At 37.7% G+C, this 16,435-nt stretch overlaps 1 protein-coding gene across 7 annotated transcripts in view; it reads right to left on the bottom strand.

The window, feature by feature from the left end:
• Positions 1-22: 22 nt before the first annotated feature.
• AGFG1 (ArfGAP with FG repeats 1) overlaps positions 23-16,435 on the bottom strand; it is a 36,744-nt gene continuing 20,331 nt past the window's right edge. Inside the window, exons 4-15 of one of the 7 annotated variants that reach the window (XM_037406113.1) lie at positions 16,057-16,219; positions 14,893-15,049; positions 8,946-9,065; positions 8,250-8,321; positions 7,083-7,292; positions 6,161-6,257; positions 5,274-5,353; positions 4,904-4,996; positions 3,341-3,388; positions 1,819-1,977; positions 1,108-1,199; positions 23-762 (exon numbers count right to left, since the gene is read on the bottom strand). In XM_037406113.1, coding sequence (XP_037262010.1) covers positions 703-762; positions 1,108-1,199; positions 1,819-1,977; positions 3,341-3,388; positions 4,904-4,996; positions 5,274-5,353; positions 6,161-6,257; positions 7,083-7,292; positions 8,250-8,321; positions 8,946-9,065; positions 14,893-15,049; positions 16,057-16,219 — 1,351 coding nt within the window. In that variant the 3' untranslated portion in view covers positions 23-702. Of the gene's footprint in view, positions 763-1,107; positions 1,200-1,818; positions 1,978-3,340; positions 3,389-4,903; positions 4,997-5,273; positions 5,354-6,073; positions 6,258-7,082; positions 7,293-8,249; positions 8,322-8,945; positions 9,066-14,892; positions 15,050-16,056; positions 16,220-16,435 lie in introns of all 7 variants that reach the window. The other 6 variants (XM_037406110.1, XM_037406111.1, XM_037406112.1 and 3 more) reach the window with 6 other exon arrangements.

Genomic DNA, 16,435 nt, shown 5'->3' with positions numbered 1-16,435 from the left:
ATTTATTTTTTTCTAATATTTATTTTTTTCACCTGCAAACTGTAGCAAAACATGATCAGCTTTATTATGCAGACAGGTATCCCTCTAACATTAGAGATTTAGGCATGTATAAATAGAAGAGCTCTTAGGAAAGGAAAACATTTTTGAGAAATGAACAAACCTTCAATTTAACTTCATGACTTTGAATACCAATGGTTAAAATGATGTAGCTCATTCATTCCAAGAGATACAACAGCACCTTAAAGTGGCTGATCTATTTCCCAGTAACATTTTTCACATAACAATGTGTTAAAGTTACAAATACTGATATGCACAAATAGCTATTTTCTAAGAAAAATATGTACAGTACTGCAGCATAATGAATGTGGTATCTGCAATAACTTATTAGCCAATTTTAATATACATGATACCGCTACTTTTTACCTGCCAGTTCACAGGTTCAAGGATGTTACCACAGCCCTCTGTTTTGCACGTTATTACCTGGGGGGTGGGGGCGGGTTGATTTTCTTGGGTATTGTGGTTTTTTGGTGGTGGTTTTTTTTTAACTTTTTTTAAAGGTACACAATGCAGGCTTTTATTTTTACTTCGTAAAGACTTCTTTTGTGTTTAAAGCTAATATCAGTGAAACAAGACAACAGTGCAAGAGGCGCAGAGATGTTATGTGACCACATAAGAGTTCTTTTGGGTAAAGTGTCTATAAGGCTATAAGAAAGGATTGGTTGATGAGCTTCCTGTTGGAAATTGTCCTGTTGGTGCACCAGCCTGGGGGAACATGAAAGAAGAAAAATAAGACAAATATTAACAATTTTTTTTCCATGTTGTACATCATAAATGCAGGATGTATAAAAAAGAAAACAACCTATTACGAAATATTTCTGGTTTACATGGCAGTTTTTTTGATGGCTTTCTGAAATCACACCACTATAAGGGCACCATATACCTCTGTTTTGATTTGAACAGCCTTATAAATGTCATGTCATCATTGTAATGAGTTGCATTTAGGAGATGGACATGCTTTCTTCCCTTATTTGAAGCAAAAGAAATAAACTGTGTCCCTAAAGAGATAACTTCTGTATGTCTGAAGAGTAATTAATATCGCACACTTACCATAAAAGGGTTACTAGATACTCCAACAGCTGTAACTTGTCCAAAAGGAGTTACTACAGGCTTTCCCTGTCCAAATGCAGCAAAACCTGCTCCTTGGAAAGATAAGTGAAAAATATTAATACTAGTAACCGGTCTGCAAAAAGTTCTTTACTGCAGCTCCCACACAAAAATAAGAAGCAGCCTGGACTGCACAATCAGCAGTATTGATCCTACTTAAACACTAACAGGAATCTAAGTGTAAAAGAAATATGGCTGGGCTTCTCATTTGGTTTCAACCGTTGGGAACTAATGAATTTCCAGTTTCTACATATGCACTTTTTTCAAGGTTATTTTATCATTTAAATTTAGGGAGAAAGTACTTCCCAGTTTTCTTTTGCCTGTGTTCTATGAAGTTAGAGATAGTGGTATAATCAGTTGCAGACACTCCAAAAATAAAGACAAATCAATCCTTGCATAATTCTTGCATAAAAACCCTTTGAGCCTGAGAATACTTATCATTTTAGTATCAGATTATGGTAAAATTCCAGTTATGTCATTGCACACAGCCAAGTCAGAAAACTCAACTACAGAGCCAGAACAGAATGTGGGAACACCTCATCGATATTGAGTTCATATAGAAATCAGCACACACACATTACTGCTAACTTACAGACAGATCATTTTCTCCAAGTTTCTGATTTAAACAGGATTATCTAAACCGTATAGACCTACCATTTGGCTGCTGAGCAAACGCAGTCTGTTGAGGGAAAGCTGCCTGGGTTGGGAACGTGGGCTGCTGGAAGTTGCCGCTAAAACTAGTAGGAAGACTGTACGAGGCAGGAGTTCCAAATCCTGCAGGCATGCTCATGGATGCAGTACCAAATGTCGCTGCTGGTAAGCAAAAAAAATGTTCAATTTACTGCAAGAAATGACTTCTTTCATGAGACAAATTACTCTAATGCCATGTTAAGTCAAGTCTCCTAATGCCTCAGTGACCATACAAAAGTTAGGTTCAACTTCTATAGCCATGGAACTCATTTGTTAGCTTGGATCACCACCAACTAGGTGCATAATTTACTTTTGCACTTCAAAAATTAATGTAATCATTTAAAATTTACTAGATCCAGCACAGTCAGATACATTCTGAAAAGTTTTTTTACATTATGTATACTTCCCCCCAAGCTTTTCTGGTAAAAGTCCGTACACATCAGAAGCAAGCACTTTCAGGCAGTGTCAGCCCTCCTGTTTTTCTCCTTCTGAGAAAAGCATGAAAGGATCTTCCTACTTCAAGCTGCATTACAGCAAGTTACAAGTAAAAAACCCCAACCTTAAGGGATACATGCATCCTCTCCCTCTTTATCCCATCCTTAACATCAGTTTAAAGGAAATTCTCACCATGCACGTTATTTGCACACAAAGTTCCTAATGCAAACACTCTTACCGCTGAGGTAAGACTTAGAACAAGAAAACCCAAACTTTTCATCTGATTCTCTGCTGAACATTTCAAGTAAAGAACACACAGCTCATATGCAATTCCACATGCCTTCAGCAAATAAGCAGGAGCACATCAAGTGCAAAAGTGTAGCAACAAAACCATTATTCAGTCTTTTGGGAGTTATTCTTGAAAGGAGAAGCATACAAAGTTTTTTGTACAAATACAGACACCAGGCATTTTATTCTAGTTAAACAATAGATAGGACTTTTCTTTTGAAAGTTGTATTTTACGCAAGTTCGATGTTTAAAAAAAATATATTTAATATAGCTTAATAATCACCTGAAAAATTTACCCCAGAAGTATTCAAGGGCAAGACATCATACATACATAAACTGTTGACAAAGTACATGCAAAACTAATGTACTAACATTGTTCTCAAGTTACAGTTAGCAGAGAAGCTATTCAACAAGAAGACTTGCTAAAACAGCAAACAAAAGCACAACAAAATGAGTAGTGACTTGGGTTATCCCAAAAGGCATCAAGCTACTGTCGGTACAAACCTCAAGAGTCACCCAACTCGTTAATATTGTATTGTGACCATGGAGGATATCAATAATGGTTTTGTTTTAGTGGCTTAATAGGTTTGTTTGTGTGTGCTCTTCTCGCGCTTTCCCAGATGCCAAATACCCACACCCACTCCATTTTAAAAAATAAGCGTTCCAAAATTCTATGTGCAGAGAACCAGATAGGTATCAATAAGCTTTTTACAAGCAAGAACAATTAGCCACAAGAAACTTGATACCAAATGTGGCCACCTACCAAAATGAGCCTGAGGAAATATGTGAGAATGCATTGCTCCTGAGAGGCCTTACGGAAGCCACAAAGAGACCAGACAACGTCAAATCATTTATACACTCTTGAACAGTCATTTCTTAGTTATATTTATACACACACAGAAATATACACATACCGAACAATTCATCCATATCAACCAACAATAGATTAAGCTAAGAAAACCATTAGAAATAAACACTACAAACAGATCTCCCATGTAATAAATAGCAGAGTTCATTCAGAAAGCTTAGCATAAAAGGACAAGTTTACACCTTACACTGAAAAGGGTAGAATATTGTATTTATTTATGGTCATTAACCCTGTCTCCTAGTACCTAATCAGTGTATCTGCCAAAGGGTTGGAACCTCTGCAAGCCAAGGACCACAGTTCAGAAGACAGAAGGATAAATTTGTGTGAATATGGCAACCCTAGAGAAGCTACAAGTTCTTAATGATGATCCAAAATAGCCCAGTTAGGAATTAGATTAAAATAAGGAAAAAGACATTTGGGGCATAAAATAGCTTTGTAAGTTTGACTGCCTTATATCTCAAAAGGGACTGAAAACAGAATTCATTTTAGTAGAGGACATGAATTTGATCAATTTAGTTTTAACTCAGCCTGATCAGTTTAATTCAACATACGTAAAACTTTGAGCAAAACACAACTCAATATTAGAAATGCATACACCAACAAATTTAAATCCGTTGAAGTCCAGTTAATAGATAAGAGTGCCAAAATGTAGCAGTGCCTTTGGAGAGGAAAATTAGCACAATCCAGCAGTCATCTAAATCCAAAATCAGTGTTGTAAAGAAAAGTACAAGTTTAGTTTTTTAAAAAACTGATTGAGGTTGTGTCTGGAATTATGTTTATACAGAATCCTCCCCCAGAAATTAATGTAATTCATGAGTAAAGATTATATGTAACCATATGCTTTACTGTTACAAGAGAGAAAAATAAAGGCCACCACTAATGTACTGAATAAGTGGACTGGTGAGGAACTAACAGCCCAGAAGCCTTGTCTTTCCTGGTTCTAGCTCCAGCTCTTCGGTTTTGAGGGCTTTCAGGACTTTAAAGAAGTTAAAGAAGCAAGTGTAGAACCTTAGCAGCAGGGCTATCAAGATCCCCGATTTGAGAGCAATCTGCTATGAAGAACTTATTCAAAGCCAACGTTATAGTCTTGGAAGGTACCCAACTGCTAACATGCAGACTACAAGTATGTTAGGTCATATTAGAAGATCCTAAAACAGATCATTTTGACATTTTTTATGGCCACCGTTTGAAATCCTAAGATCAAGCCAGACATAGGAAAATAATGTCCTCAGCCCAATAGCTCAAAAACAAGCCCACTTAGCTCAAAAAAAAAGTTGATGTTGATTTCTGTAATCTATCCATAAATACTGTACTCTACACCGAGCAAACACACAACATGTCAAATAGACTAGAGACAGATAATACAGAAAATCTTTAAGGAACAAATTACACAGCTATGAAAAAAGAATCAAAGCAAGTCTTGAAAGGAAGTTTCTCTAACAGTGTTTTTTTTCTAACCTGTTGCTCCTCGGCTATTGGTCTGGAATGGATTTGTTGAAGGTGCCACTGGGGCAACAGGGGCAGCTACAAATGGATTTGTGGAAGGTGTTGCTGAAAGATTAAAAACATTTTATTTAATAAAACCTTTTTGTAATAGCTAATCTGATTCACATTAATTTTATACAGTGACAGACAAGCATCTCAAATTACATGATAAATTGATAATTTATAATAAAATGCTTAATCTGAAATGCATTAGAACACTAGCACTTTTTTGCCATTCTTTAGTAACTTCTATGTCACTACAGTTAAAGTATAGTACTATCAATTAAAAATCAGTAAGATGTTTGCTTACAGTCCACAAAAGGCATCAGTAACACTTACATACCTCCAAACGGAGCAGGCACACTCGAAGATGCAGGCTGTGTCTGTGCAGTAGCAGCCACGGGTACTGTTCCAAAAGCATTGCTGAAAATAATTCATACATTCAGTGAAGTCAGAATTGCTTAACAATTAATCACAATTTGCAATTGCTGTTGGCATGTGAAAGAATAGAAAAGGAATGCTTACATGCAGTTTGCAAACTGCAGTATAATTCACTGATGCCAGGAACTTAGCCCCTGATGCCAGGGTCAGAGACTATAACTACTGCTGAGCAATGAAAAGTCACCTCCACCAGCAGCAGGAAAAAGAATACTGAACAGGGGCCACCAGCATAAAGGTTGCAAAGCAGAAGCTCTAGGGGCAGCTGCAATACCAAGCAGAACTATAACAGGCTTTTGGTATTTATTACTTCAATGATCTAAAAAAGTGGTTGGCACCATTTACATTACAAATATCTGAATATATTTTTTTTTTTGCCAGGGATGATGCTATGGTTTTCAGAAGGCATGCAAATATTCTGTATAGGAAAATGTTACCATCTAACAGGTTTAGCGTGTAATGACTAAAAAGGTGCAGAGAACATTCTGCTCACAGAAAACGTTCTTAGTTTTATCTTACAATATCCTATCAGGCAGTACTGCTATTATTTAAAACAAAGGATGCAGTTTCAGTAGTACCCCTAAACCCATTCAACATTTCCCCATTTAGATAAGAAATAAAACCCTGTTTGAGAAACAACTTTGAGCTACTTTTCTTCATATTGCTGAAGTCAGTGTAGAAAGTCAGCTACTTCTAACAAAGTACCTGCTAACATTACTGGTGGAAGTATATGCGTTACTAGAGGTTGCTGTGGAGCTGAACACGCTGTCTAATTCTGCTAGAGCTGCATACTTGTCTGAAGATGCACTTGACTGATTTGGGGCTGACAACGCAGGACCTGCTGACGCTGACACTACTGTACTGAAGCCACTTCCTTGCTCACTACCACCTAGAAAGAAAGAAACCAGATTAAAAGTGATGAAGATGGTTTCATTTTCTGCCCTGTCAACTTCGAGAACTAAATGGAAGTTCATAGACAGTTTAAGTTTCAGACTTAAAAATTAAATATGTATAGGGCATAGAGGCAAGTGTTTAACAAGCCATTTGCTATTAGCAAAGTGTCATGTTTCTATAGATACCAAGCAGCAAAGAGCCTCTGGTTTCCCTGGAAACTAATGACTCAATACTACCATCATCTTCAACAAAATCTAACAAAACACTGCCAAATAATCTGTTTCAGAACGAAGTTCCACATGACAAACCAACACAAGTTTTTATACACCATTTGAGAAGGAAAAAGTTACAACACAACTAGGTGTTTTTCCCCTTCACTTAAAAAACAACCAAATCCAAGCATCACTGCCACTGCTTCGTAAAAAAATAAAGCCAAACCTTTTTGTGACAGAGGTTAAGAAAGCTACTCTGCAGTTCTCTGCAACTGTAGCTTTTCATTCAAGAGCCTTTGCTATAGGTTTATATAAAATCCATGGTTATATCTTTATGCATGTTTTCATCATTGCAATAATAATTATTTAGAGATTTCCACTCAAGTTATTTATCTTGATAGGAAGTACGTTCCCAAAAAATCAGTCTTCCGATATCCTTTTGGAGTCATGTTAGTCTTAAAACTTACACATTAAGGGTACACAGACATGAAATTCTACCGATATAGAAAGGACATTTTGAAATACGGTTACTATTCTGACAAGGACAGCCACCCTCATGGTAAGCACACACATGTATAATAAGCATGTCAAAGAATAAAGTTTAATACCTTGCCCTGCACTGAAGATATTATCTAAATTAGCAAGAGCTGCATATTTGTCAGCTGACTGGAGATTCAGTTTATTCACTGCAGCTTTACTGGCTGCAGTTGCTGTTGTGTTGCTCTGAGAAGCATTGAAGGCTCCAAAATCAGCACTGGAGGATTTGGGGAAGTTATCAAAGTGAGCAAAGTTAGCATTCACTGATCCAGCACTTCCACCTGTAACAAATCAAGTTAAACATAATCAACACTCCAACACTAGAGAAAGTCTCTCCAACTCTAACTGACAGCACAATAATCCCACCTCTTTGCGGTCACATGAGGCAACATGTTCCCCATCCCCATCCCACACGTTTAAGACTTTCTCAATTCCTTCAAAGTTACATTGGGTCATCAGAAAAAACACTTTATTTTAAAATATTTTTCAATCTGCAGATGAGGGACAAAAAAACCCCAACACCCAAGCTTCAACAGCTTAAGTCAGTCATAATTTGATTTTGAGAAACTGTATGTTATTTATTAGTTCCTAAAGTAATTCCAACAATAATATTTCGCTAGGAAAATCAGCATTTGTCTGAATCTTTAATATTTAAAATACAGAAGCTTCATTTCCCTGCCATGTCTAAGTAAAAGCCACTATGTGCATTTACTTAATGGTACAATGTTTAACCATTTCAGATGTCAGTCATCATTCTATGCAAAAAACAGTGCTTAGAAGTCCAAGAGTAACATGATTTCATGCCAAGATCTGGAGAGATAGTTTTGTTCTTTGTTCTCAGATTTTTAGACTACATCCAATCAGGGAAGAGGTGAGGGGGAAGACAACACAGCTTTTTGTACCAGTCTCCACTGACGTCAGAGATACATAAATCAGTTTTAAAAATCTGACTTCGGTCCACACAACTGAACTTCAGTTCAAATATGAAACCACAAGCTTCCATCTCTTCAGTGTTCAGACAATTTTATCTAGGTAGGTCACGTACTTAATGGAACAACTCATTTAAATTTAAGTGTATCACATAACAGTTGGTTGAGGATTCCACTCAGACTACAGAACACACAACTTTCTAATAGCATAATCAACAAGTTAAAATATATACAACAGTAGGAATGAAAACGCTATACTACAATGGCACAAAATGAAGCAAGCCGAGTTTTCCACTGTGTGGAACTTACTGTGTACAGCCTGGAGAGGAAAAGCTGAAGTAAATTCACCAAAACTGCAGCTAGATGAAAGCGTTCTGAACGCTGGACAGCCAGAAATTGTGTGTGGGTTAAAGTTAACATAAGAAGGGAGAAAGAAAATTTGAAAAAAAAGTTTAAAACAACACCACACTCAAAAGAAAAAAAAAAGGAAAAGAAAGTCAGTCAGCCAAAGATCTAGACAAACAGCAAGTGTAAGCTCAAGCAGAAGTTCTAAAGCATGATTAAAGGAAAGCAAAATAAATCTTAACAATAGGCTCTACACATGAAGCCAAACATACTGAAGTGTGTGCATATGTTATACATACGCATAGACATACTTTTTTGGTACTGTGATGTGCTTTTGGGTCTACTGAAACACTTCTCTCACAAGACAGTCAATTCAATATTTATCAAAAGCAGTATGGTTTAGTCTTTTCATAGTTATTTCAGGTGTAGAGCTAACAAACACATAGTGCCATAAATCAGACTTCTGAGTAGCATTAGGAAGAAAAAAAAAAAAATCAACACCAAACAGAAGGAATTCATTTTGAGTTTCCCCAGAGCTTCAGGTGGCTTGATTGCATTAAAGCAGGCAGATGCAAGAAATGAATTCAACTCGAGTACCTTCCAACATAAAGGTAAGGATTATTTTAATTAAGCATTAATCAAAAGCGCTAGGAGTTCTACCTGTATTTTGGGGCTGAAAAGAAGACTGACTTGCTGTGGGGAAACCTCCAAAATTACTCGAGCCACTAGACTGTCCAAATGCATCAAAGTTTGCAAAACCTGCATTTGCAGAGTTCTGTGCTGTAAATCGCAAAGGAACAAAACATGTTAATGGATATGGGAAATAAACACAAAAACAGATGTATTATCTGAACTCATGGTCATGATAGCCTCCGAGGGTTATGTTCCTGCCCTGTAATTTCTTTCTACATGAAAAGTCATACATTATATTCTACAATTGAAAGCTGCCTTTGAACAGGTTTTCACACGTCACCTTCACAGACCTGCACCCATTAATGCTACTTCTCCTACACTTGCTACTGCTCACAACTGCGTGACATGAAGTCCACTTCAGTTTAACCCAGAGTGTCTGCAGTGGTGGCTGATCAGGGAAAAAGAGCCAAGAAGTACAGAATACCAGATGTATACCTGTAGAGCCCAAACCAGGTAATCATTCTAAATGCTGGTTTCCAGAACTAGAATTTGTGGACTACCCAAACATTTCTTGCAACATACTGACAATTTGAATTTCTCATACACAAAGTGCTTCTTCCTTGGGTGAATGTAGTTTGGCACCACTTTGAAAGTTTTGGCTAGGTTTATAAATTCATTTCACTGGAAAATTCGGTTTTCAAAGAGCTAATAAATCAGAGTACAGAAATACAGAAAATCAATACCAATGTCAAGAAGATAGCATTCAGAGTGTATCCACAAAATAAAATCCAAGGAAATTTCAAATAGAATGTCAGTTTTCGCCTTCCTTCATGCCATACTATAGGAGAAAATAAAAATTAACACCCATCTAATTTCAAACAGCTGGACATTCAAGCATCTATGGATTCAACAGGAATTGTGTACCTAACAGATAAACTCCACAGAAAGTCTTAAACACTATTATAAGCAAGTATTAAGGGAAAAAAAATGTTTTTAATCAAATGCAAACCAACCCCAATATACAGCTAACTTGAGTTACTATCTAAAGAAAGCCCACAAAACACCCTCTAGAAAAACAGATGGCAATACATTATATTTTTGGGTCTGGAGTAGTCTATTCTGGAGGGATTTTTGCAGATTAAGTATACACAAAAACAATAAATTATGCTGACTGTTTAAGTACAGTTACTTAATAGTCAAATAATGCCAATAAAAAGTTGTATTTCACTTAATTTCTATTTTAAAAGCATCTGTGCTACAGATTTATAAATCAAAAGAACATTTTTTTTTTTTACAAACTACCATCTTCCACAATGCTGCTAATGTAAATGAAAGTGCAAGTATTTCCCTTCACAGGGGATACGGGGAGAGAAGGTGAGGTCTGACTATACTTGGTACCACTTTTTATCAGAAGTATATCACGCATATTGGGTCTACGTAGCACCGTTTTGGTAGCAGGGGGCTGCAGGGGTGGCCTCTGCGAGAAGAGATCAGAAGCTGCCCCCCTTTCTGCCAGCCAGTTTGTGATGGCTCCAAACCAGACCTGCCACTGCCCAAAGCTGAGCCCACCAGCAATGCTGGCGGCACCTCTGCGGTAACGTATTTAAGAAAGGGTAAAAACAACACTGTGCAGCAGGTGTGAGATGAGGCCAAAAAAACATGAAACACCACTGCAGACAGCAAGAAGAGGGAGGGGGAAGAGGTGCTCCAGGTACTGGAGCAGAGACTCCCCTCCAGCCCACAGAGAAGACCACAATGAAGACTACTGCTGTCCCCCTGCAGCCCACAGAGGACCACAGTGGAACAGATACCCACACTGCAGCTGATGGAGGACCCCACACCAGAGCAAGCAGAGATGCCCTGAGGGAAGCTGGAGCTTGCAGACAGCTCACACTGGAGCAGGGTCCAGGCAGGAGCTGCAGCTAACGGAGAGGAGCCCATGCAGAAGCAGGTCTTGTGGCAGAAGCTGTGACCCTGTGGGGGCCCCCACCAGAGCAATGCACACCTGAAGGGCTGTAGCCCACGGGAAGGGCCGTAGCCCACGGGAAGGGCCCACACTGAAGCTTATGAAGGACTGTATCCCACTTGGGGGGGAGACATCCCACAGCGGAGCAGGGGAACAGCATGAGGAGGAAGAAGTGGTACAGAAGATTATAAACTGACAGCAACCTGCATTCCCCATCCCCCTCGAAGGTAGGAGGGACAAGAGTCAGGAGTGAAACTGAGCCTGGAAAGAAGGGCTGAAAGTGGTTTTAGGTTCTTTTTTATTTATTTTTCACTATCTTACTCTATTATTAATTGGCAAATTAATCTTCCCACAAGTCGAGCCTATTTTGCCAATGACTAACTGGCAAGCGATCTCCCAGTCCTTATCTTGACTCACAAGCTTTTTCTTCGTATTTTCTCCTCCCATCCTGCTGAGGAGGGGGAGCGAGAGCACAGCTTGGTAGACACTGGGCAGCCAGCCAAGGTCAACCCACCACAGCACCAGAGTCAACAAGTGGGTGGAGGGAGGGAAATCAATGAAAAAGCAAGGTCTTGGGCTGTTCTAAAACCTTCACCTTTAAAAGTGCACATGGAGAAAAAGTTGACACAAACAGAATAGTTGCTATTATCATAGCATCTGTATCAGTTCAAACAGCATTCTACAGACTTCAGCTCCCAGTTCTACAGTTTGGTTTTTCATTTTTCTTTTTAAACCAGTAGCTTCAAGAGGAATCAATAATGCAAGGTGCAACCAAATTCTTAAAACTAAGCGATGCTTTTATCCCTATGTATCGACTTCATAGAAGTCCGATGTTTGTTGACATTTATGTACTTAATCCTATTCGGTCACTCCTAGAATTGTGCTAATTTTTTTTGTTTTAACCACTCACACAAACAGAATACTCTGTCAAGACTCTGAAATGAAGTATCTTTTGGATCTAGATTAAAAACTGGAACATATTATATTACAGGCCAGTTTTACAATTTTATTGCAGCAGCTGACACAAAGTTTGCAAATGTGCCCATGTTAAAACAGTAGAGCTGTAAAGACTCTTCTGCAGAGCATTCAGATGTTAATCTTGCTTTATTTTATGTGGTAAGGTTTAAACCCATGTAAAAATCGCACAAAGGTAAAGACCAGGTAAGACTTGTACTTTCCTGTACCTGAAGAACAGGTAGATCAGCAATTCCAAAATTCAGATACCCACACAGAAACCCAAGAAGAACCCTAAGTTAAGGAACTGCAGTGGATTACAAATTGACATAGATTTACAACTGCTGTGGTGACTGCAGATCAACGAGGCAGTACAAAAGCTATCTGGCTAAAGCTAGCTCAAGTATGACAGCACCAGTCATGGCAACACAAGCTGCCCCCTACAATCTTTGCATAGTTTCTTCTGTGAGGTTTGCACTACTTAGCGTGGAATAAAGGCATGAAATATTCTAAAACCAAAAAAACCCAAAACCAAATAAAGTCCACATATATTCAATTACAAAACCGAAAATAGTTCTCTAGAAGACAATGCTATGCTGTACTGTTTTTCTTCCAAGTAAAGCCTCTTTTCCCTTGTTATCTGTGATAGAATTTTGTTCTGCTTTTTTGAAGTCTTTTGTGCAGGTCTCCTACTCCATTAGTTTATAGAAAGTATACATGCCAAATTTTTTTCTTTTTTGTTGCTATTACAAGTCAGTAAACTTCAGAGAACAGTTATCTACCAACATCTTCAAAATCTCATCATTTTGCAGAAGTTATGGAACTTTCTAAGTTAAATACAGAGTAAACATAAGGTCAGCACATCTCCCCTTCCACATGCAATACTGTCCAGAGCCAGCTTAGCACATTAGAAAACTCAGGAAAAAAAAAAGGAACATATAAGAAGTTATGCTCTTCCTGCATAATTTTCAAGCTTTACATCTACACTTTACAGATCACGGCACAAGTTTGTTAGTATTTTCCTATCAGCCGCTGCACTCAGTTGTGCCTGAAAATTGCAGAAACAGTAACTCATATCAGAAGACCTTAAATCTGCTGGTGCTTTTTAATTATTTCTTTAGTTAACCATAACGTACATAATGGTAAAGAGAAGAGTCCATCCCCTGGCAGGCATAGCTAAAACCAAGCCCCAAAACAGGAACACTGGACCATAAACTTTGAGAAAGGAGTGCTGGACTAAGTAAGAGTTCTTCCACCCTCTGCTGTAGCGTGGGATTAGTAACAAGAGTTATGTACTTATAGAGCTCTCAGATGCTCATTTAAAATAATTTTCGCCAAAGCCGGTGGAATGATCAACCCTCCCTGTGTTCCAAAGGGCAGAGTCTGTAACATTTCATTATTAGTTTCAGTTAACACTACCCTGTGGTTACTGCACACGTAACAAGCCTTACAAGTGTTTTACTCCAGCAAGTCAGAAAACTGTTTCAGATAAACCAGTCTGCAACACACATTCAGCTATCATGCTCAGCATTAGATTTTTGTCTTTTAGAAACTGATTTACCAGCCCTGAAACTGTTATGGGTTCTAAAACTTACAGAGTCACGGGAATGAGCACAATATTTAATTACTGAAACAGAAAACTAGTCAGTACAGCTGAGTATTCCTCTCAGTTTTGATTTTCAGCACTGATTTCAAACAGAAATTATCACTCTTTCGTAACATTGTATTTATTTTGGAATATTCATATTTCTCTTTATCCTTTTAAAGGTTATCCAGCAGAAATGCAGTAAAATTTTACCTAGATTTGGAACACAGCATTGGAATACTGCTTCAACAGAATTTTCATATCCCAAAACCCAGTAATTAAGTGTATATAAGCACAGCATCGTTCAGCAACAAGTTTGGAAAGAGTAAGAATTAAATATCTGCAGCCTCTTCAGTAACACTGTACAACATTGGCTAGTCAGCATAAGTTCTCCCAGATAAATATACCACGAAAAAGATGATTAACATAAAATCTTATATTAAGGATTTTATAAAATACATTGCAACAGTAATTCATATTCTGTATTACTGAATTCAACCAACTTTCACAACTATTTTTTTTTAAAGTTAACTTTGAGAAATCCTTGATGCTTTGCTCAGTTCCTTAGGTGTGCCTTAAGCTCCTTCCATCACACCTCCTCTCGGCTGTTAACAATTTCAGGACTGATTTGCAAGAAATGTGTCTTACTCTTGTTGGCTTAGCAGCATCACAGTTTCCTTCAGAAGAACTAGATAAAAAGCCCATTCAGACAAGGCAGGCAAAGGTACTTTCCCACAATTACAATGCAAGTTAGCAACATACTTCAGTGACCACAGAATCAAATTTTTCTTTAGGATAAACTTCTATGGCTCAAGAACTTTGGCTGAAAATAAACCCTGAGGGCTCAATATGTTTTACTGAAGTCATTCTTTAAGAATTCAAGGCCCACCCCCATCCTCAGTCAATACATATGCTCAAAGCTTGTTTATTCTTCCTGGAACTACAGAATACTACACGAGTAGTATTCAGTTTTCAAATACACACAGACAAAAGAGGAGATCGTTCTTTAAACTGAGGAAGCCTTTGGTTTTCTTTTGACAAATTGACAGTTATTGTCAATGCATTTGAACTCCCTTGAATAAAGTATCTGTATCTGCTTTCTTTCTGAATGTTCTTCCCAATAATTTTCAGAAATAAAATTGACGGTCTAATATCAGCCTCTCCCCGAACTCTGTTACTCATCCTCTCACTCTCTCACCCAGAAAATTGAAAGTTCTAGTAGTAGGCAGAAACAGTTTAATAATACATGTCATTGAAAATAGCTACAGCAACTCCCACCTCAAAAAGCAGGATTAGCAGCCTTTGTGTCTTCAACCTTTCTTGATAAACATCTAAAGGAAATCTTGAGCAATACAACACTCAAGGCACAGCAATTACATAAGCTTCATGAAGTTTAGCATAAAGTCAAAAATTAAAACTACATTTTATACATTTAAAAGGGACGGGGATACACTGTTCAGAATACTTACCTGTATGACTGTTGAAGTGTGCAAAATTAGCAAAATTTGCTGTAGCAGTTGACTGAGGAGCAGCAGCAGCAAAGATATCTGAGCCAAGGTCACTGAGGAGGTCAAATTGTTTCTTTTCTTGTTGCTGCTGTCCTTGAGATCGAACTACAACAGGAGACTACAAGCAACGTTTCAATTAGCCAATACAAAAAAAGCTGATGTTTTACCAAACTGACTTTTGCAAAATACTAGAAGGACAGACTAAGCGTATTTCTTTAACAAGCCATTTACTGCTGAAGTTTAAGGTGCTGTACACGGCACAGACCTTCTTCCCATAGTATGAGAAGGATCTATTTATGCTACTATGGTGGCTTTTAAAGGATCTCTGCAGTAGATTTCCATGGATTAATAGGGCCTAGAAGAATACAGGAGCAGCATATAACCAACTTCAAAATTATGTAATTAAGACTGCAAATACAAGCAATAAAACTTAATTTTACAAGTCGGAAAACAGTTATTCACTGCATTAAGAAAGTCTTTAGAATTCAGTATAGGGAGAGAAAAACTGAAGAATTTCATTAGCAAGGCTGCAAGCTACAAATTTCTACTGTGAGTCTCGAGAGGTCCATTCAAGAGTTGCCTGTATCATAAAAGTAAAACAGTTTTTCAAAAAATTGTCTTCCCTCCAAAATTTAAGTACATAGTATTGTTTGGCTTTACATAAAAGCACACAGACACTCCCCAAAAGCCACCTGATAAAGACAGGTACAGAATGCATTGGAAGTAATACAGAACATGCATGCTCTTCATGCACATATTCACTATTAATCTTATGGTTAACAGTATCAGCCTTTTTACTGTTTTTGAATAAAAAACCAAACATGAAAATACATCACATTAAGTCCAAACTGTAGAGATATTTAAGCAAAAGACAATCATATTTAAACTTTTCAATCGCACTGGAAAATTCTGCTTATCGAAAATAACCACGTTAAAAAATCAGTTTGAACAGAAACAAGCTTAATTTAGGATCTGGTCTGCAGACCGTGTGCTTCAACAAAATACGTCACAAAGTTGTCTTTAGTGGTCATGTTATTAAGCAACAGTTGTTATTGCAAGAATTCTTGTACCACTAAAAAAGTACAGCTGAACAGTTCTGTGCTCTTCAGCTCTGTCATTACTCACTTGGCTAGGTGTGCCCTTGTTTAAGTGCAGTGTGGGTGCAGCTTCTCCCAAGAGAGATTTGAGTGGCTTCACCTCAGGTGTGCTGCTTGTACTACTAGCAGAAGACCCCGATATGGATGCGTGAACTGATGCCACCACCTTTGCTTGCTCTGGAGGAACATACCTACATTCAAAAAGAGCCATGTTTTTTACAAGTTTAACATGAAAAGTTCTGCTCAACATTCATACAACTAAAGTGTGAGAACTAGCAGATCTCAGCTTTGCTATTTTAACCACTGACCCTGAAACAAATTCTACCAGTAGTTTGCAAAATACCCATTTAAATATGCCAGATATTTTTTTTAAATGGACTAGAACTCCCAAGTCATCAATATTTTAT

This window comes from Falco rusticolus, chromosome 13 (genome assembly GCF_015220075.1).
Source record: "Falco rusticolus isolate bFalRus1 chromosome 13, bFalRus1.pri, whole genome shotgun sequence".
NCBI lineage: Eukaryota > Metazoa > Chordata > Aves > Falconiformes > Falconidae > Falco > Falco rusticolus.
Note: the sequence above shows the minus strand (reverse complement) of the source record. Positions and strands in the feature narration are given on the sequence as shown.